The sequence below is a fragment of the Brassica oleracea genome, chromosome C1, assembly GCF_000695525.1.
Source record: "Brassica oleracea var. oleracea cultivar TO1000 chromosome C1, BOL, whole genome shotgun sequence".
Classification (NCBI taxonomy): Eukaryota; Viridiplantae; Streptophyta; class Magnoliopsida; order Brassicales; family Brassicaceae; genus Brassica; species Brassica oleracea.
The window spans coordinates 1,903,419-1,925,241 of NC_027748.1; the positions used below are offsets into that span (position 1 = coordinate 1,903,419).

The window sequence follows — 21,823 nt, forward strand, 5'->3', positions numbered from 1 at the left end:
GATATATTGAAATATAGAAAATGAAGAACTCTATTTATTGTGTACAGTGATGGGAAACCCATTACAGAGTCAAAAAATGTAATTTCCTTGTGCAAGCAAAATGCGTAAAAGTCAGCCTCTGGGTCACACACGGCTTGGAGTATTTGTCTTTTGTAGAATTTTTATTCTCCACAAATCTTTTAGTAATCATTTGGTTTCTATTATTTATAGCAAGTTGTTTCGAAATCAGGAGACATCAGATTCAGATTCTTTATTGGCAAAGAAACTAGTATATGAATCTGTTTACCAACGTTAGTAGGTGAATCTATTTTCTTCCCTTTGTCAAAGATGTTCACATGATAACTTGTTTTTGTTGTTTTCATAATATCATTTGAATATGTTATATTTTAGAAAACAAGTTTTTTTTTTTTTGTCATAAGCAAGTTTTTCCAGATCAAAAAAGAGTTTCATATTATTTTCATTTTATTTATTTTGAATTGTTAAAACAAATTTTTGATTAAATACATTGACAGGGACTTCGGAAATGATACTTGACCAAGTAAAAAATGAAAACGAAATTCAATCCACGTATTCAAACGCAGATAATTTCAGCAAAGACATGTTTTCGTTTTTTGGCATAAACATAGTCGGTGGAACACTCATGCACACTTGAAGTGGTTGCAAACCTCTTTGTACGGTACATGTTAATCAATTGTCGTTGTTGAGAGGACTGAGTCATTGCAGAATTTCAAAGCACAAGCTAACAAAAGGGACCACTCAAGAACACACCTATTAATTAGCCTAACACCTATACTAACTGCATTAACTAAAATTTTCATCACTTTTGATATTTTTGAATTTTGACTACGGACTGATCATTTTGCATCAATTATTCCGAGTTTTAAAGCACAAAGAAGTCATGATACCAACAACAAAAATTTAAATCAACATGGCCTAGGAGGATCTGTTGGACTTTGGGACTAAGAGAGATCCTATAACTAATAATTTTGTTAATAAAAAGACTTATAATAAGATCTTTCAAGTTGAAGAGGAAGTGGCAAGAGATTCTTGATTCTTCTTGGCTCTGGAAGCTCTATGTCTTTTTTTGAAGTTGTCTTGTCTGAATCTTTTGGTTTCTATCTGTATCTCCATGAACGGTCTCTCAACTATATTTCTCATCTCTCTCTCCAGTTTCTTCTGTTTCTTAGCTACCACCATTGCTGCTGCTTTGTTCTTTTCCTGCTGCTTCTCTGCTTCTTCCTAATCAATACAAAACATAGCAATCCTTGTTTCAGTCATTTCAAGTATTAGATCGACGAAGAGAAAGAGAGGGAGAAGACCTGAAGATCGTGGATGAGACTGTCGAGAGATTTGATCTTCCTATGAGGCCACCGAGGAATCCCAAACTCTCTGCATTTCTTTTTCAAGACCGTGAGACCGACATTGAGTTTCCGAGACGCTTCCACGATAGGAACACCAAAGTATTTGGAAAGATCTTCTAAGCAAAGTCCAGCAACATGTTGGGATGGTGTCCTCCTCTTCTTAAATATCTCTGTCCTAACATCTGTACTATTACAATACACTTTAAAACTAGACTAGATTTGGCACTTTTAAAGAAAGAAAAACAACTAGGGTAGGAAGAGATACCTGATTCTGACTGTTCAGTTTGGTCATCTTCAGATTTCTCGGATTCAGTTTCTGAATCAGGAAGGCAGTTAAGGTCTTGTTTGAGGGCAAACCTTTCCGGTTTAGCCTGATCAACTTCACCATCTCCAACTCTATCTTCTTTGAAGACGAGGTCCAGCAGTTTATGCTCGTCAAAGCATGGTTTCTTCGGTTTCAATTCAGAGATGAACTTAAGCACGTTAGCTAAATTAGGGATGTCCACCAGCTTAGGGTTTCTGCCAAATAAGAAGAGCAAAACCATGTTTAGTTTCTAACAATGTTGCAAAACAGTCTCATCGTGGTTGGATTCAAAAATTATATAGAACCGTCAAACATTATGGGCGATTTATTGAGTAAAGGAAATAAATTAAATTTGACTCTACAAATTTGCCTATTTCCTTACTGATTTCCTAAACGTTTTATATATTATCCTCTCCTACGTTCGTGATTTTTAATCAGGATTTTGCGGTCTTGCAAAAAACACTATTACAAAAAAACACTAAAACTCTAAATCCTTTAACAAAAAAAAAACACTAAAACTCTACAGAAGTTTACTTTGTTTAATCACACTGTTCTTTTTTCCTTTACAATTTACTCAGTGATATTTGACAAACTTGGGTTTAATAGGAGTGATAAAGTATATTTCTGTGAAATACTAATCTAGAATTCATTCAAAAGAGATTTGACTAGCAGAAAAATAAAAACTAATATTTATGATTTATGTAGTGTTTCAAAAAGTAAAAACTAATCTTTATGATTTATGTAACCGCACTGAATTATACAAAACAAACGGCAACAAAAAGAGTTAAATTACTAACAAAATCAAATGCTGAGAGAAGCTTTATAGAGAGGAGGCGTTACCTTGAAGGGCATAGAAGGGTAGGAAACTGAGGAAGCGAGTGGTTAGACCGGAACACGAAGATACATCTCCACGTGCCAAAAACCAAACCTAGCGAGATCTCCGCCCGCTGGAGACCTTCCGAACAAAACAGAGGCTTCGCTTTCTTCTCCACATAACGGCCTTTCCTCTCGAACAAGAACTCTCGCTCAATCTCCACGGATCCGTAGACATGCAAACTCCTAATCATCTCTGCATTGACCCCACACACACAAAAAAAAAAAATCTACTTTTAAACCCGACCCGACAGGAATGAGATTCTCTTACAATAGTGTTGACTTACCTTTATGGTTGACGCCCTGGAAAATGGCGAGTGAGGTCAAGGAATGTGCCATTGTCCGAAGAAGACGAAGAGACGCAAGGACTGGAGATTTTACCCAAAGCGACTTTTTTTTAATAGAATGTTTCCTTTTTAATGTAAACAAATCTGCTAAAGAATCCAAAGGTTTGTATTATGAGAATATAGAAGCGTTTCGTCATCAAGTGAAAAAGGTTCAAAGGCGAGATTGGTATAAAATGACCTTTGTTCACCACTAAAACTACCGTTCAAGCCACTGGACCTACTCATTAATTTATTGTTGTTCTCGGTTACTCAAAATATTCGCGAGCGCACGTGTAAGTGTGTGAGGGTCTTCCTGTAATAGCAATGGGAAGCGGGCCTCAACGAGACCGAGCCCAATTAGCGAAATTCTCACACGCTCGGCCCATGTCTGAGAAGTGGTAACCGATATGATTCACATGAAGAACCATGTATGTGTCTTTCATTGCGTTTTTCTCACAACCATAATAACAACTTGATTTGTAGTGTATACTTGAGATCCGCGCAACCACGCGGACGGATGTTTGTTTTCGCTTTTTCTATACATAAATTATTGTTTTAAAACTTATATATTTTTAACGTTAACCGTCTACTTAAATATTTATATAACTATTTCAAATACAATAATTTTATAATTTACATGTTATAATTAATCAATTATTTAAAATCATATGTATTTGTCATTTATTATTATATTTTTATTTTATTGTATTTGAATTTAGTTATTAAAAAAAAATTAATATATTCATGAGAAAACATATTTGAAAATTATTTTGTATTTAATTTACGCTAAATTCTGACCCGTCTTTCAAAGCTGGATTTCTTTTTACCAATATTTTTATGCTTATTTATTTTAGATAATATATTATTGTATATACAAAAGTTTAAGATGCGTTAATTTTTAGACATGTATTATATAGTTTGCTAATTTTTAAAATAAACAATTTATATTTATGAAAATAAAATTTATAAATTTATCAATTGAATATACTTTTATCATATTTATTTAAGTATAATAACTGTATTTTAACATGATCATGACTATAAAGTAGATAAAGTAGAATATAATTTATTTATTTTTCATTTTATAAAAGATAACTTAAAATAAATTAAGTTATTGTTAAAATATTTTTACACAGATTTATTAGAATTTTAAAATATAATATATAAATGAATATATATTATATTATGAAAATATAATATATATTATATTATATTTAAAATGAAAATATATATATTATGAATAAAGTAGTTACAAAGATTTTATATTATTAGCTTTAAAAAAATACATGTTATTTTTATGCATATATTATATAGTTTGCTAATGTTAACCCATTTTACCGACGTATTAGATTTTATTTTTGAACATAAATATTTTATACTTACGAAAAATAAAATTTATAAATTTATAAATTTAGTACAATTTTATTATATTTACCCCCAATATAATAATTATCTTTTAATATGATTGATTATGATTATATAATAGATAAAATATTATAGAATATTTTATTTTTATTTTATAAACGATAACTGAATATATTAATGTATAATAATATTTCAAACTAATTTTGAAATTAGTATAAATATTATTTCGAAAATGAAGATCTTGTAAAAATCTTTTAAAACAGATTTGTTAAAATTTTAAAATAAAATGAAAAGATATCAAAAGATATTTGGATTAAAGTATTTTAAATATTATATGTATTATTAGTCTTAATAAAATACATTTAATAAGATTTCTATTTTAATATATAAGATACGAAGACAATTAGGAAAAGACGCAGGTGATCCCGTGATAGTCTTTAATTAATTGTAAATTTTTTCTTTGAAAACGTGATTTGATAGTGATATGAAGAAGATGGCTCCTAATTTTAATCTTATATTCTGGAAATTTATGCTACATCGATCATTATATCAACAGTTGGTCCAGTTTGTCATATATTTTAACTGGAAGAGTCAGGAAGTATTTATGAATTGTCAAAGTTATCATAGTTAAGAAACGGCAAAGCTTGGCGACCAAGATAAAAGATGTCAGTCACTTTCAGTAAACGTGTCCAAGAATATTCAACGTTGGTTTTGTCTTATAAATACATAGCAACATGGAATTAAATCTAAACATCAGCCATAGTATATAGACTCCGGATCATACACGTTTTCTTATAAACTACGACCATGTCTCTCTTAGCGTCCTTCTTTGGTTGCTTCGTTCCAAAATCTGGCTCAAAGATAAGCTCAAGCGATGGTAGTAGTAATTCCAAAACCTTGTCCTTGGAGAAACCAAAAAGCAAATCCAAATCTCCGAGAGCTCCAATGATAGTGTCTTATTTTCCCGTAGGTTCGAATCTTTCGCGTCTGTGAGAGAAGGCCAGAAGGTGACATATCTGTTGTGAAGGCTTTCGTTTTTGTTTTGTTCCTCTAGTCCTCTTTTTTTGTTTGATTATGTATAAATTGTAATAGACCATTTAAATATTTAATAAATGGCGAGAATACCATTTCCTATTGTGAAGATGGTTTCGTCGCTGCGTTTGGTCCTAGGCTTGCAGGCTTCACACTGGTAGTCAGTTTCTAGACAACTGAGGTGGCAGAGGCTGTCTATAGAACCAAAATTGCGTTAGGTCATGTATCTCTCAGTAACATCTGTTTTGTGCTTCTCTGCTTTAGGAGTTCAATTTTGGCCTATTAGAGGTTAACTATGGCTTTTGTTTGTTCTTTTAATTTTGAGCTTTCATTTTCTGTTTTTGTAATTTATAAATAAGAAAATAATATGAAAACCTTTAAAAGAGTATTGGATAAAACATATATAGACCACACGAAAAAGGAAAGTATAATTGCTTTGTATAAAACCGGATTGAAATTTAACGTTAAGCTGGAGACTAATCAACAATCCCCACTGTCTCCTGAGCAGAGTGTTAAAAGGAAAATATTTTGCCGACGAGACATTTCTAACAGCATCACATAAGTCGGTAGAATCTCATGGCTGAAAGGGACTTTTGGTGGGACGGGACCTCATCTGTAGTAATGCTAGATGGGCTGTTGGGAAAGGCGAGTCGATTCACGTATGGACAGACTCTTGGCTGAGCAATACCGAGCAACTCCGACCCATGGGACCAGCACCAGAAAACCAACAAGGCCTTATGGTGGCTCATCTTCTTCTACCAGACAGATCGGATTGGGACAGAGAAGCTATACGCCGAGTGATCCCACATGAGGAAAGCAGAATCCTAAGTCTGAAACCTTGCCGAACTGGAGCACCTGATAAACTCATTTGGTTAGGCACCAGGTCTGGAGAATATACTACAAAGTCGGGTTACAGAACAGCTCTGGAAAGGAAGGACAATGCGGAAGCAAACCACGCAGGCGACAGCTTTGATTGGCAAAAAGGAGTGTGGAAACTACACACTGCGCCCAAAATAAAGCTTTTCCTCTGGAAGATTTTCCGGGGAGCTTCACCAGTAGGCGAGGGACTGGCTCACCAACATCAACTGCAAGAGATGCAACACGGCCGAATCTATCAATCATCTTTTCCTTCACTGTGGTATGGCACAAAAGGTTTGGAAACTTGCCCCATTCTCCACTAACGTTGAAACTAGAGGATTGGTAGATTTGACTGCTAGTTGGACTACGCTTTGCAAGTTAGTGTGCCTCCCACCTTCGGGAATAACCTCAGGTCAACTCGCCCCCTGGATCCTCTGGCACCTCTGGCTGGCAAAGAACGATCATATCTTCAACAACAAAGAGACAACACCTGAAGCAATAATCACAAAAGCGGTAGCAGCAGCTCGAGAATGGATTGAGGCACAACCTATCTCCTCAGGGTCAACTACGGCTCCACAGCGTATTGAAGAACCATCCAGACCACTGAACTCGACATTACTACAAACGGACGCAGCTTGGAGAGAAGATCTACAACTAGCGGGACTCGGCTGGTGTATAGGTGAGGGGACTGAGAAAACCTCAACCTTGGCACACTGTCAACACGTTAACTCACCTTTGGTGGCGGAGGGTCGGGCGCTCCGAGAAGCACTGCATTACTTCATTGAGAAAGAAATTCGCCAGGTCCACTGCGAAACAGACTCTCTCAATCTTGTCAAGGCGCTCAACTCAGGTCCGCCAGCTACAGAGCTCTATGGAATTGTCACTGATATATCTTGCTTATCTTTAGCTTTGGATTTTATTCCCTTCTCTTGGATTCAACGAGGAAAAAATAGAGATGCTGATGCTTTGGCAAAGCAAGCTCTATGGAATGTATCCAGTGTCTTGCCTCCTTTTGCCTCCTATTAACAATGGAGCCTAGTTTATTCTGATTAATAAAAGTTGGTGTTACAAAAAAAAATATTACTAAGGCAGAAGTGAAGTAGTTGATAGTATCAAATAAAAAGCTCAACAAAACGTTAACAATTAGAAATACACAACCTCTCAAACTTTTCCTAAAAGGACAGACGAGAATGCAGCTTAGACACTCTGATCGTCAAGATTAGGCGCATGTTTTTCTCTTTTGCAATCTCTTTATTTTCTGTTTTACAAAAAAGACAGCAGCCATAAGAACATGCTGCCTAAAGTCATAAAACATAATTATTGACTATGTAAAGACACTTGACGGTGAGCAGAGAGTACAGTTTCAAAAACCGGTTAATGATAGGAATCTTCCGACGCCTAAGAGGCTGGACACTTGTTCTCTACTCAATAGTTGAACTTGCAAAATTTGAAGAGAAGACAAAAGAAGTGAAACGTTTCAGGACTTATTGGGCATGAATTTTCGTTTCAGGACTCAATCCTAACGTGTCTGTCACTTAGCTGTAGAGAATTATTCAATCTTATACAGTAGATTTAATCTTCCCCTCTATTAACCAAACAACTTTTTCTTACCCTAGACCTTACCGATATACATTGATGAACCATGTGAATATTTGTCTTTCATTGCGCTTTTGTTTTCTCACATCCATAATAACAACTTGATTGGATTAGTGATATGGAGTTTATTAGGAAAGACGACAATGACCCCGTGATAGTTGATCCATTTTAGTCATATATGTTAACAAGAAGAATCAGAAAGTATTCATGAATTGTCAGAGATATCATAGTTAAGATAGGGCAAAGCTTGGCGACCAAGATAATTAACGAGGTCACTTTCAAGAAAACGTGTCCAAAGAACATTCAACGCTGATGTTCTCTTATAAATACATACACTTCACATAGTTACCTGATACTAAACCTAAAACATCATCCATCGTATATAGACTCCGGATCACGCACGTTTTCTTTAACACTCCGATGTTCATGTCTCTCTTAGACTTCTTTTTTGGTTGCTTCATTCCAAAATCTGGCTCAAAGAGAACCTCAACCGATGGTAGTAGTAACCCTAAAGTATTGTCCTTGGAGAAACCAAAAAGCAACTCCAAATGTCCGAGGGCTCCAATCATAGTGGCTCATTTTCCCGTACGTTCGAATCTTTCGCTACTGTAAGAGAAGACCAGAAGATGAAGTGTGTGAGATGTTGAAATATTTGTTGTGCAAGTCTTTCCTTCTTTTTTGTTTCTCTAATGCTCTTGTTTGTTTGATAATATATAAATTGCAATAGACCATTCAGATTTATAAAAACATATATGGACTGCAAGAAAACAGAAAATAATCCGGCAACAAAAGAATTTGATTCGTATTCAGGACAAATTGAAGTTTTAACGAGTAGATATTTAGTAAATAAATGACAAAACAATACTAGTAATTCTGCTAATCAATGTCAGGAGGAGAGTGTTGACTGTGTCTGTGTGCAAGTGTTATACCATAGATTTGTTTTACAGAGGACACTTATAAAACGCATAAACAACGATTAAGATGTACATGGCGTCCGCATTAGGAGCTTCTTTGGTATTGGTCTATTAAATTTTCAAAAAACCTTTTTATTAGAACATTTTTACCTTTTTTGGTGAAAATGTTAAGATTTTTACCTTTTTTGTAAGATATTTATAGTGTGAATACTACCGACCCTTAGTATTTTCTATTAGAAAGTAAATTCACAATTATAATATGTTAATGTAAATAGTGAATTAGGTATTAAAAGCTTATTCCGCCCAAAAAAAATAAAAAGTAAAACAATTACTTTAAAAAAAAAAATAGAGTAAATTACAAAGATTAAAATTCACTTTTTCTTAAATACACTTCTAAAAATATTTAGTTAAAATAAGTTAACTAATCGTAAAAGAAAAGATATAATCTAATTAGTTAAAAGATTTTAATAAAGTTAAAATTAACATAAAATATTAAAATAATAAAACCCTTTCTAAAACATTAAAACATATTGCGTGGCGCTAGAAAACGAAATCAAGATTATTACCAAACACAACTACAGCTGTAATCTAGACAACAGTTGAAATATACGGACAGTCAAGATTCAAAGGACCACATGGTAATTATTTGGTGGACTCTTTAATAAAAATCTGAATCGTCGTCGGTCTCTCTCTCTCTCTCTCGTCAAAACAAAAACCCTAACGTTCACAGGTAAAAAGGCTCCCCCCGCTCTCGTCTGAGTTCACTCTTCCGATTCCTCACGTTTTCTCTGTTCGCAGATCTCTCGAAGAAGATGAAAGGTGGTGAAACCAAAGCTCAATCGAAGAGCACCGATGAAAGGTATATATATATATTCTCCTTTTAATCACTCACACACATGGCGAATGAATCTGAGATTCATTTGATTTGTATTCTCAGATTGAAAACGAGAGGAAAGAAAGCTGGAAAGAAAGCAGCCAAGGATCCTAACAAGCCTAAGAGGCCTCCAAGCGCCTTCTTCGTCTTCCTGTAAGTCTCTCTCAGTTGATTAGTATTTTTAGTTTTTGCTAATTACTTTCTGGTGATTGATTGATTGATTGATTGATTGAATGAAGGGAGGGATTCCGTAAGGAGTTCAATCTAGCTAACCCTGACAACAAATCCGTCGGAGCTGTAAGTGCTAATCTGAGATTTACAATCACTACTAATAGCATATGGTTCTTAGTTGTTTTGAATATTTGTAACATTTTAGGTTGGTAAAGCTGCTGGAGCTAAATGGAAATCAATGACTGATGAAGTGAGTATTGTTAGTTTTTAATAGTTTCAAATCATATATCAATTTGTAGTTTTACCTAACTTTGAATGAAACAGGACAAAGCTCCTTATGTGGCCAAGGCAGAGACCAAGAAGACTGAATATACCAAGACTATGCAAAAGTACAACATGAAACTGGTATTCATTCTTCTTGTTGACCTCTTTTTGTCATTTTCTGATGTTAAGCCAAATCAAATGTTATGTATGTTTCTTCTCTTTTTTTTTGTCAGGCTAATGGAACTAGCACAGCTGGAGATGATGACTCTGACAAGTCCAAGTCCGAAGTCAACGATGAAGCAGAAGGTGGAAGTGAAGAGGTTTGTACTTCATACTATTTTGAAATATCTCTGTTTGTGTTTGCTAGTGTCATAGTGTGTGACACTTGCTTTTATCTCATGATTTTGTTTTGCAGGAGGAAGATGATGATTAGGAGATGGATCAGCGAGCGATTTGTCTTTTATGGAGTATCTACTGTTGTACTGTTATTAGCTGCTAGTTTTTAGTGACTATTGCTATGCTTGCCCCTCCTTTATGTTAACTGGGATGTATTCGTAATCTTCTTCAACTTCTCATGACAACTTTGGATTTAGCTTTGATCTTTTGTCTCTACTTTTTTAAACGATGGTATTATTTGTTTGCATGCATCTAATAGTTTTCTACTATCTTATGATTGCTATACACTTCTGTCTCGAAGGAAATAGTTTTATTTTTCTGGCTCTGTTTGATGGAATATTGGTTTTGTTGATGATTATTATCCTCGGTGCCAATGTCATCTTCGTATGTCAAGAAGAAAACGATCAGAAACGTACACAGGCTCGATTACTACATCACTAAAGATATCAAAGTAGACCTTACCTATGTCCAACTCTTCTTCTATTCTTCATCGTCAACTCTAATAATTGTATGTAGTAAAAAATTTAGAAAGCTCTTCGATAGTTTCCTTGGTGCGTTTCTGCAGGCTGCAGCAAACAATATATACAAACATGAATTTAGTTGCTCATTTGTGTGTCAAGAACGTTATAGAGTCAATGTTGTTTCACCTTTTGTTATTGGGAGATGATGTGACCACGCCTTCCTGATAAACTGTGCTATTCTTTTTGTAAACTTGGCTCAAGGATTCCACAAGCCTAACAAAGTAAAGACAGTTAAGACTCTTCATTACATCTCTATGTTATAAAACGTAGTCAAACTCTCATCATGTTTTATGGAAAGGTCCTTTTGAGGTAAAACTGAGTTGCCAACATGTTATTAAGTCTTACAGTCACTAACTATATCCAAATCAGTATGCTGACTTTTAATCTAGCCATACAGTGGATTTAATTAATCTCTTGGATTAAGAGCATAAATTACAATAAGATAGATTAGAATACATACAAAAAAAAAACATAATAGCGAAGTAAGCATAAAATAAGGGACTAGAGAAGCTATAGGTACACCAAACTCTCCAATCTAAAGGAAGAATCCAAAGAAGCTAGGCCATAGAGAATCCAATGGGTTTTATTCTGGGTCATCACTCATCACTGACTGTCTCACCATGCAAGAAATAATAAGCTAAACGATTCTTTATAAATTAATAGACCAATTAACATCTCTTAAAATTATTTTGAAAGTGGTAGATACTGTTGATGTAATATCTCAAGCTAGTCAAAGATTAAATCTTATTACATATATCGTTTTAGTAAAAAAACAAAAAATAGTTTTCTATATTTTTAAGATATGCGCCCACAACATACACTCGTAATGGACAAACAAAAGAAAGGCAAACATTTATGAATATGGACCTTTTTGGCGTTTATGTAAACATTTTGGTCTCGTTGTTTGACCTAAGCTAGGCTTAGCACATGCAAACCTCAATATTTTCTTCCATAATGTTGACAATTAAAAATTACTTAAAGACGAAACATTGTCGGAAGAAAACGACGAGACGAACAAATCACAAATGTTTCTATATTTTTCTCTAGACTACTAAACCAGAAACATAAATTTTTTTTTTTTTTTTGATAAAGAAACCAGAAACATAAATTAATCCACACAACTTTTTAAAACATAAATCCACACAATAACATGAATTAGTACCAGAGAAATAATAGGAATTAATTAAAACATTCAAACTAAGTTTTCATATAAATTCAAATGTGTTATTATGATGTGAAAAGGTCGCAATATGCAAGTATAAGAAATAATTAAAAGCCCTTTATCAAAAAAAAAGTCTTAAGAAATAATTTATACGTTCCAGCACATACTATACGGCATGAGCCATGAAGGTTTTATTTTCATCTTTTGTCGAACATGCTCACATTTTATTTCGATTTAACAGAAACGACCATGGTTAAACGTTCTGTTACTATTATTCAGACTTCGGAGATCAATTTCACTGGATTTTTGTTTTTGTTTTTGTTTTATACAGTTAATGATTTAGTTGAAATCTACAACCCTTCTTCAGTGCCCGTGGAACATGGGCGGCGGACACCGACCACCTACAAGTTCTAAGGTTTAGACAACCCGTGGAATCTGTGGCTCCTTAACTTAAAAGTCCCGATGACTGGCCCACCAGCTCTTTTAAATAAACTTTTCTTAATTTTGAACTGTATAATAGGCAATGTAGCTAATACTCTCTATAGAATAATTGTGAAAGATATAACCTGGAATGTGTCAGAAAAGTTAGATCGCAACCTCAGTTTATCAATCTACGGAATGTTAGCTAACCGGTCAGCAAATAAGTAAATTAAAGCGTTGATTATTTTTGTTCCTAATCATTTATAATTATATTATACGAATGGACAAACAAAGCTTTCTATGAATAAATTATAATTCTAATATGCCATGGCGAAAAATGATTCGATAATATAAGAATTTTAATTGTAGAATTTTTTGGACTGTATGAGTAAATAACAGTGTTGTTTATAATGTAAATGACATTAAACTAAGGTAACATATAATATATGCAATTATGGAAGTAGCCATTTAACTGTAGATATATATATATTACAAATCAAATTTCAACGGTCATTTTCTAATATGGAAACTAAATAACCATATGATTCAAATAGTTTCCTTTTTATCCACACACTCTTATTGTGAAAAATCACGTTACCGTTGCTTGAAAATTCTGATCGTTCTTGTTCTCTTTTTTTTTCATTCTTGGGTAATCATTGTTCTTGTTCTTGACATTAATAATAAGTAGAATTTAATATAAATTCAGCTCTTTTGTCCTTTTCTGCTTTTATCTTTCCTTCTACTCCCGAAAAAGCACTGACTCTTCCTCTGTTTGCTTCGTTCACACAGAGACAAAGAGAGAGAGAGAAGAAAAAGACGAACACTTCTGACAAAAAAGAGATGATGGAGTGGGATAACAATCAGCAGCAGCAACCCAACAACCAGAACTCCTCAAATCTCCAGGGGATCGACGTTAGTGGCGGCGGCTCCAGCTCAGGAGGAATGTACGTGAAAGTGATGACCGACGAGCAGCTCGAGACTCTGAGGAAGCAGATTGCTATCTACGCCACCATTTGTGATCGTCTCGTTGAGATGCACAAAACCCTCACTTCTCAACAAGATCTTGCAGGTCTTCTCTTCCTTTCCTCTGTTCATATGGAATTGAAAAAAGTTTCCTTTTTTCTTTGCTGTAATTTTATTTTATTTTTCAGAATTTTGGTTTGGTTTTGATTGATTCTTCTGTTTGGTGAAATGGGCACTTGTAAATTCTCTACCTTTATAACACTTAGCAGTTCAAATCTGATGCTTGTACTTATAAGATGCATAAAGTTTCAGTTTTTATTTAGCTTCTTCCTCTGTTCATATAGATTGAAAAAAAAAAGTTTCTTTTTTGCTGTAATTTTAGTTTTTTTTTTTTTTTAAGTTTTGGTTTGGTTTGATTGATTCTTCTGTTTGGAGAAATAGGCAACTGAAAATTCTCAAACTTTATAACATTTTATTGGCCTAATTAGCAGTTCAAATCTGATGCTTGCATAAAGTTTCAGTTTTTATTTACTTCAACTTTACCAACTCTGCTTTCATTTAACAGGAGGGAGACTGGGAGGTCTATATGTAGACCCAACCATTGGTCACAAGATGACAGCTAGGCAGAGGTGGACTCCTACCCCCGTGCAGCTTCAGATTCTGGAGCGTATATTCGACCAAGGCACGGGAACGCCGAGTAAGCAAAAGATCAAAGACATAACCGAAGAGCTTAGCCAGCACGGCCAGATTTCGGAACAGAACGTCTACAATTGGTTCCAGAACCGGCGTGCTCGGTCCAAGAGGAAGCAGCACGGTGGTGGTGGTGGTATTGGTGGTTCTAACAACAACAATGGTGAGTCTGAGGTGGAGACTGAGGCTGAGACGTTGAATGGGAAGAGGAAGATGCCAGAGAGTCTTCGTGTTCTTCCTAATGGAAACAATGGCATTGGGACAACAACAGGTACTAGTCCTAGGCCTGAAGATCTTTGCTTCCAGAGCCCTGAGATGAGCTCTGATCTTCACTTGCTAGGAGTCCTATCAAACCCAAGTAAGTTCATTAGAATATACTTCTTCCATTTTATTTCAAAGTGTTGTTGTAGAGAAGATTTTCCGTGGCATAATTTATTAATTTTATTTTTTTATTGGTTCAAATATGGTTAAGTGTATAAGTAATAATGTTTTTATATAGAAAATATGCAAAATTAAATGTTTTCTTAATATGTGTGCACAAATCTAAAGCGAAACTTAATATGAAAATAAAGTGAGTATTAACATTGTTGGCTTTGTTGACATGGTGGAGACAACTTGTGTGACTTGTGTGTGTACAATAATCAGAGTTTTTGTTGTGATTTGTGTTATTGCAGGGGATGATCATCTTGTAGGAAAGATGGGATTGTCTGAAAGTTACAACCTCTATGATCATGTTGAGGACTATGGCATGTCAGGCTGATGGAAACTTCTAATGGATCAGAGAGATCAAAGAAATGGATTTCTTAGTCAGTCTTAAGCAGTTTTAGACTCTTTTTTTTATTATATAATTTTTATGGAATATTAAACTCTCTTAGAGAGTGTGCTTTGATGTTTTCTACATTCAGAAGGATTCCTCTCTCTCTTTAGTTACAATAAAAATAAAATAAACAGCTTCAGCTTTTACAGTTTCATTTCAATTTAGTTGAAAACATGTAAACCAAGCAAAGCATTGTAATGCCCTTTCTCTATCTCTTCATCCTTCACATTGTGTAAGACCAGAGTCTGTATAACCAAATCCTCCCAATCAATCTCACATCCCCTCTTCCTCTTCTTCTTTCCATCTCCAATCTCCAGAGACAGCTCTCTTCCACTAACTTTATCATCATCACAAGGATCTTGTACCGCACCAATCCTCAACTTAGCCGCCTTAATCTTCTCTCTCCGTCTCTCCACCGCATCACACCCCTTTATAAAAGAAACAGGCAAATCATCAAGCCCTACGTCTCTCTCCAACACTTCCTTTAACTTAAGCCTTTGACTCATCTTCGACTTCCCTTTCCACCAATCATCACACGAAACCATCTGAAGAAACGAGCTCCTCTCACCTTCGTCATCATCATCATCATCATCATAACAATACATAGCTTCTTGCCTTAAGCAATCCCTCACAATCTCCTTCAAACAAACCCCATCGCTTCTATCTCCTTTCTTTCTCATGGACTTGGCTTCCATCAAACCAATCAAAGCCCCCGAATGCTTCACCACATTCTTCACGTTAACATCCCCCGCCCAAGGCAAACCAATCTCCTTCGCAACCTTCACAAGCCTCTCCAGCAACTCCTTATACCGCAACTTACAAGTACACAACGAAACCTCGCAATCTCTAGCCAAATCATCAATCCTACACTTCACACCATTCACCTGACAAACAAACGCCAAAACCGCAACAACCAAAGGCATAGGCCTCCTCCCCGTAGACAAAAACCACTTCAACGAACAGTTCATCAGAAACCCCCCTTGCTTCACCACCTTCTCCTTCTTCTTCCCATCAACACCACTCAGCCTCGGGGAGCTACTCGCCGTCTTCACAAACAACCCAACAAGATCAAACTCTCCCAACTCAATCCCTAGATACTCCACAACACGCTTACACATACTCCCAAGCTGATGCAAATCGCACCCAACGACATTCACAATCTCATCCATCGTCAAAACTCCACTACCTTCCTTCCTCACCACCGCGTAGCAACACGCGCCGATCAGAGCCGAGAACCACTCCCCCCTCCCGAACTCACCGTCGGTGATCTTACCGATCATACGCCTAACCTCTTCGGATTTGTCACCAAGCTGCAACCTTTCTGTGATGTCGTCGATTAAGTTACCGGCGTCGAAGATCTTCTTGTCTCTGTAAGCGAGGGTGGAGCCTGTGCCGGTGGTGCCCACGCGGATGTAGGTGCCTTGGGGTCCCTTTAGGCCGCCGAGCTGGGCCTCGTAGTTGTCGTACTCTTGTAACGTCCCGCATCCGGAGCAATACGAGTTCCCTGTGGCGTCGTCGCGTTGGAAGTCGGTGCCGTTGCATCTCTTGCATGGCATGATTGATTGGGAATCGGAAAGTCTCGAACTTTAGATTAGGGTTTTTTTTTTTTGCGCTCTCCGTCGTAACGACAGCGAAACACGACCGGAGGGACGGCGGTTAAAGTTAATGTAATGAAAAATTAGAGTGGATTAAATTGGTTTTTATACTTTTCTGGAGATTACAAAAAACGGCAAGGAGTTGATTAAATTAAACGGTGACGCCGTTTAGAGTTTTTTTTTTTTGAAACGGCCCATTGTCTATTTTTTTTTTTTCCGTTTAGCCGATTATAATTAAGATACGAAAAATTAGACTGCGTTAGGGATGGACGCAAGGCGAATACTTTTTTTTTTACGTATATTTGATATTTGGTTTTGTTTTAAACGAGTAATAAATTTTTGATCTATACTTGATTTATCGAAAATGGATACTTATTATTTCAAATACTTATCCAAAATATGTTATCTACAAGTTACTTGACTCATTCGATTACTTAATACTTATAAGTATCATGAGTTATTTGGATATATTTCCAATTTTTTTAAAATTATCTGATAGATACTATTTAAAGTTTATTTCGTTTACTCAGATTTGGGAAAAGACATCAAAATTACTTCAACTAAAATATTTGCATCTAATATAAAAAGGAAGAAACAAAATACATATATTTCGTTATGAAAGTATAGTTTACTTACAACAAATAATATTTATTAGCGACTTTATCCTAATGAGTATTCAGCTTTATCCTAGACTACACTACATAAGGCATTAAGTAATGAGTATTCAGCTTTATCCTATAAGGCATTAAGTAATGAGTATTCAGCTTTATCCTAGACTACACTACATAAGGTCTTATACTTTTGTTGAGACTACAAAAACAGCAAGGCGTTAATAATAGCGGTTTTTGTAATTAAATAAAACTGCGGCGTTTAGGATTGTTTTCAGAAACGGCACCCAGTGTGGAGAGATGGCGAGATTTGTGAGGCTAATGGTGAAACTGGGTTATAATGCACGCAAGTTGTTCGACTGAAAGCTGCTGAGAAACCGTTTTACTCTCTGAATCTAGTGAGACGCGAAAGTCTGAATCTTTTTGCTTTGGGTATTGAGAAGCTGGTCTCCTGTGTTTGGGGGAAGGCTTTTTTTTAAATGGATAGGAGTAAACGACGGTGAATACAATGGTGAGCTCGTCTCTTTCGAATAAAAGATATACTTACATACACGAAAGTGAAAGTGTGCTGCGTAGAGGAGCCATTGACATTCACCATGTGATCATCAACAGAAGCAGATCAACTGGCTATGCCCGTCGTATGGGCCTTGCTTTCTTCCTTGTCATTTTGGGGGTGGTAAATGATACGTTTTAGAGATAGTTGTTATTTTAGTTAAGTGGATGTTAGTGCATAGCATGGGGAATGCATAGCGTCTTGTTTCTTACCTTAAGGGATCAATCACAGTGAATGATAAATGGATTACAGTTTGATTTTTGCAATTCCTTTTGAGCAATATGTTAATACATGACTAGTTTTGTATAAAGCATGTTTGTTAGTTTGTGTTACTTTAGAAAGATTGTTTTATTGATGCTCCATCTGTATTTTCTTCACGAGGGTGTCTGAGATGGATAATTCACATGAAACAGGACAATCCAGTTGTCTTGGAGCTGTCTGTTAAGTGGTTTCTTTGTTATGATACAAAGTCGGAAGCTAGTAAAGAAAGGTGAGGCCTTGTTACACGGTTTTAAGTTTCACCATATTATAGAGTCTTTACATCTTTTAAACTGATTATTTTCTTACTTGAGCTGCTCAGAATCTGTTATAATCATGCCAACCTTTGGAATCCAACTTGAAACTCAATATTTAAGGTACGCCTTAACCGTTTTAGTTAGTATATATTGTCTGCACTCCATGATGACTTACTGATTTGAACTATACAGCATATTAGAGAGGTGGTAATGGTGGAGTTAGTTGTAATTTTCATTAGCTATTATGATCTGTGCTTTTACCAGACATACAAGTACTAATGTTTTGTACGTTTTTCTGCTTTGCAGTGGAAAGACAGTCTCCAGGTTTATCCCTATTGGCAAGATTTTGAAGCCTGTGCTTGTGGAATGTGTCACACCCGTTACATGTTATATTCGAGTCTCTCTCTTTATTTCTGCGAGGTGAAAAACAGCTTACGTTGTTGTTTAAGGTAATCCAAACAGTTTGTTCTCGTACATTGTGAGAGAAACTTTTTGCTGACAACTTGGAGAATAATCAAGAGCTACCGATGATTAAATCTGGGAACGTTATGTTGTTTCTTTTTATGGACATTGATTCTAAGTTCAGTTTCCTCTTTTGTACAGGAACTGCGCCCGTCATTGAAGATGTTGGTTCCCATTTGGAAGGCATTGTGTGCTGTTATTGGCACAGATCAAAGTGAAATGATAACTGACGAAAAACATGATGCATCTGGTAAAGCATCTACGTAATATTTCTACTGTCACTACAAGCAGATGAACATGGGAGATCCGTTAGAAGACAAACAACTGAAGTTGTGAGGTAACAGAACTTATAGATTTACTGCCTGCTGGCTGTTTTACCTGAAATATGAATATATGATAGCACAATATGTTGTGTAATGACAGAATCTGAGTTTTAAAATAGGTGAATTTTTTCCTTCCACGCTAGCTTTTCGTTACCAAAATTTAAAGCATGCACAAGAGTATAGCAAGCTTAGAAATTAGTTGTTTACTGAATATGTTGGCATCAAGGGCTTTATAATACAGGTGCCTTGCAACCTTTTAGCTTATAGATTCATCTAAACGTGGCTTAGCACGCTACTACCGAGGTTTGGTCTGTATATAGACATAGCCACCAGATTATTGGTCAATGACTCTAATAGTAACCATAGTCCTTATCAGAGGGGATGAATGTGGAAACAGTTCTCTGAATTTGTAAAGTGATAAATGATAAAGCTTTCATAAAAAGATTCAACGATGTTGATATTTTATCTCTACAGTGTTGATTGATATTTATTTGGTTAGACAGTGTTGATAATTACGATGGACTACTTCCCTTAGACTTTTTTTTTTTTTTTAATGATTTCAATAACTTTTTGGGGTCTGTTGAGAATGAAATGGCACGGCAAGTTGATAGTGAAGTTGACTATGTCCGCCAAACTATAGAACAGGGAATAATGATCATAAATCTATCAGATTAAATTATAAGTAATACTATACTCATCAGTATCGATTGGATCGACCACGCTCCTTAAATATCCATCCATCCATCATAAATTCTAAATCACGTCAACCACCCGTTTTTAATAAGTTTGTGATTAAAGAGAAGAGATGTCCAGTCCGAAACCCGACTAATTATGCTCATACGGATCCGTCAATTGGCGACAAACAAATCTGGCTGCTCTATATGAAAATTAAAGACTCGCTGCTTCGCCACGCATAGAACTAGTACTCTTGTAAATTGATCTCTGATCTATACCAATAGGACGACTTCTCATCCATTAGAAACCACTAGATCATTATAATGTAGCTAAATAACAGTAACATATTCCACAAGTCAAATTTATTTTTTGTACCTTTTGTTTACCATCTATCTACATATTGTGTAACTTTTCTATAGCAAAAACAAATAACAGTAACTTTGATCATAGCGAGATTAAATTTTTAAAAACTCCGTTCAAGCAATTAGAGAACTCTTTCTATTTATTCAGAGAGGGATTCAATACTTTTTTTGTCCATTATCATGATTTTCATCGTATCCTTTCTATATTAATTGAGAAACATTAAATCATATTTTTTGTAATCACGTGTTAAAATCTTTATAGAAATAGGTTAGTTCATCTAAATATATACTAATTTTTTTATTAAACTAACGATAAACTCATTATTAATATTTCATTATTTTATTAAGTAAAAATTACGAAATTGTCTAATAATTAATGATTTTGAATAATAAAGATCGAATAAAAATTACTAAATTAGTGTATCTTCTACTCCCTCCGTTTCAAAATATATGATGTTTAAGGAAGTGTTTTATGTTTCAGAATAGATAATATTTTCATATTTAAATGTAACTTTTAACTTTATCAAAAACTGTGCAACGAAAGATATTTTGTAATCTATTTTTTAAATGGTTAAAACGGTTTTAAATTTATATTTTAATCATACTTTTTAAATAAAAACAAGTTTCTTAATTGTTGTGCATTATCCTAAAACTTCAAGTATTTTGAAACGGAGGGAATATCATATTTGTTTCAACAGTTCAGAGCTCATTCATATACCACATACGCATAATTTAATGACGGACAGTCTAGCACGCAGTATAAGAAAACAACCGTTGTTTATTGTCCATATAGATGTGAAGCTACCAGTTTGGTTTGCAGAGTCTAATGAGTATGTATAAGTTGCTGACGAAAAAAATCATATTTATTTAATTTAAAACTATTCAAATAAATTAAATAACCAGATTAATCATATAATTAAAATTAAAATTTTATGTTTGCTGTACATTTTGATTTTTTTAAAACGACTATAAATTACCAAATTGTTAAAAATCTCACATTTAAATTTGTGATCCATAGTTTAAATTTTTTATTATGACAAGATACAAATGATTACAAAATCAAAATCAAAATTTTTTATTTTTAATTAAACTATATACCATATAAAAATACATAAATATTTTAATTTCAAAATTTACTTTGAACCATTTTTTTTTATAAAAGCTTTGAACAAATTATTTTGAACAACTTAATTTTTTAAAAAAATTAAAAATTACTAAAACTATTAATCCCACAATGAAAATTTTGTTATCAATAATTTAAATTTTTTTCTATAAGAGATACAATTAATTTTAAAAAAACCATATGAGTATAAAATATCATTTAATAGATATAAATTTTTAAAATATACTATATATATGTTAATATCATTTAAATTTAATTATATAACATAACAAATAGAAAAAATATTGTTTAGATTAATAAAATTTATTTATATGTTTGCATCAATTTAATTATATATATAATAGTTACTGATTTTTTAATTACTGAATATATATTTATTATTTTATAATATATAAAATAATATATAATTCATAAAATAATATATATATATATATATATATATATATATATATATATAATGTTTATCCCGGAAAAGACATGACTCTCAACGAGGATATCATTTATTTTGTGTAGTTTATACTTTCAGTGTGTTTAGTTGAAATCTAGCTAGCTAGGTGACAGACTATAAACAATAAATTTCATAAATTGTTCGAATATTCTTTTTTTAGCTTCTTTTAAATATTATATTATACTATCAGGGCCAAGTATAAGTCCACATTAATCTTAGATATAAAATAAAATAAAAGAAACTCCGTGAAGA

The 21,823-nt window shown here is 34.3% G+C and overlaps 6 protein-coding genes and 1 pseudogene across 6 annotated transcripts; 5 read left to right on the forward strand and 2 right to left on the reverse strand.

Annotated features, from left to right (window-relative positions):
• Window positions 1–848: 848 nt before the first annotated feature.
• On the reverse strand, window positions 849–2,953 carry LOC106297402 (protein RKD5). Its single transcript, XM_013733647.1, has 5 exons — window positions 2,826–2,953; window positions 2,506–2,734; window positions 1,627–1,880; window positions 1,320–1,543; window positions 849–1,239 (listed from the first exon to the last, which is right to left on the reverse strand). Exons 1-5 carry the CDS (start codon window positions 2,875–2,877, stop codon window positions 1,018–1,020), a joined length of 981 nt encoding a protein of 326 aa, XP_013589101.1. The 5' UTR covers window positions 2,878–2,953; the 3' UTR covers window positions 849–1,017.
• Window positions 2,954–4,996: 2,043 nt separating this feature from the next.
• LOC106299904 lies at window positions 4,997–5,395 on the forward strand. The gene has a single exon (XM_013735919.1). It carries the CDS (start codon window positions 5,037–5,039, stop codon window positions 5,220–5,222), a length of 186 nt encoding a protein of 61 aa, XP_013591373.1. The 5' UTR covers window positions 4,997–5,036; the 3' UTR covers window positions 5,223–5,395.
• A 2,678-nt stretch (window positions 5,396–8,073) lies between these two features.
• Window positions 8,074–8,438, forward strand: LOC106302811. The gene has a single exon (XM_013739238.1). It carries the CDS (start codon window positions 8,136–8,138, stop codon window positions 8,325–8,327), a length of 192 nt encoding a protein of 63 aa, XP_013594692.1. The 5' UTR covers window positions 8,074–8,135; the 3' UTR covers window positions 8,328–8,438.
• Window positions 8,439–9,273: 835 nt separating this feature from the next.
• Window positions 9,274–10,603, forward strand: LOC106344301 (high mobility group B protein 4-like). Its single transcript, XM_013783707.1, has 8 exons — window positions 9,274–9,359; window positions 9,428–9,488; window positions 9,567–9,656; window positions 9,743–9,800; window positions 9,880–9,924; window positions 9,999–10,079; window positions 10,172–10,258; window positions 10,354–10,603. Exons 2-8 carry the CDS (start codon window positions 9,442–9,444, stop codon window positions 10,369–10,371), a joined length of 426 nt encoding a protein of 141 aa, XP_013639161.1. The 5' UTR covers window positions 9,274–9,359; window positions 9,428–9,441; the 3' UTR covers window positions 10,372–10,603.
• Window positions 10,604–13,175: 2,572 nt separating this feature from the next.
• LOC106312631 (WUSCHEL-related homeobox 13-like) lies at window positions 13,176–15,051 on the forward strand. The gene is made up of 3 exons (XM_013750223.1): window positions 13,176–13,506; window positions 13,966–14,448; window positions 14,765–15,051. The coding sequence occupies exons 1-3, from the start codon at window positions 13,278–13,280 to the stop codon at window positions 14,848–14,850; spliced, it is 798 nt and encodes a 265-aa protein (XP_013605677.1). The 5' UTR covers window positions 13,176–13,277; the 3' UTR covers window positions 14,851–15,051.
• Window positions 14,915–16,560, reverse strand: LOC106312622 (transcription factor IIIB 90 kDa subunit). The gene has a single exon (XM_013750211.1). The coding sequence runs from the start codon at window positions 16,461–16,463 to the stop codon at window positions 15,069–15,071; it is 1,395 nt and encodes a 464-aa protein (XP_013605665.1). The 5' UTR covers window positions 16,464–16,560; the 3' UTR covers window positions 14,915–15,068.
• A 724-nt stretch (window positions 16,561–17,284) lies between these two features.
• LOC106293742 lies at window positions 17,285–19,096 on the forward strand (annotated as a pseudogene).
• Window positions 19,097–21,823: the final 2,727 nt, after the last annotated feature.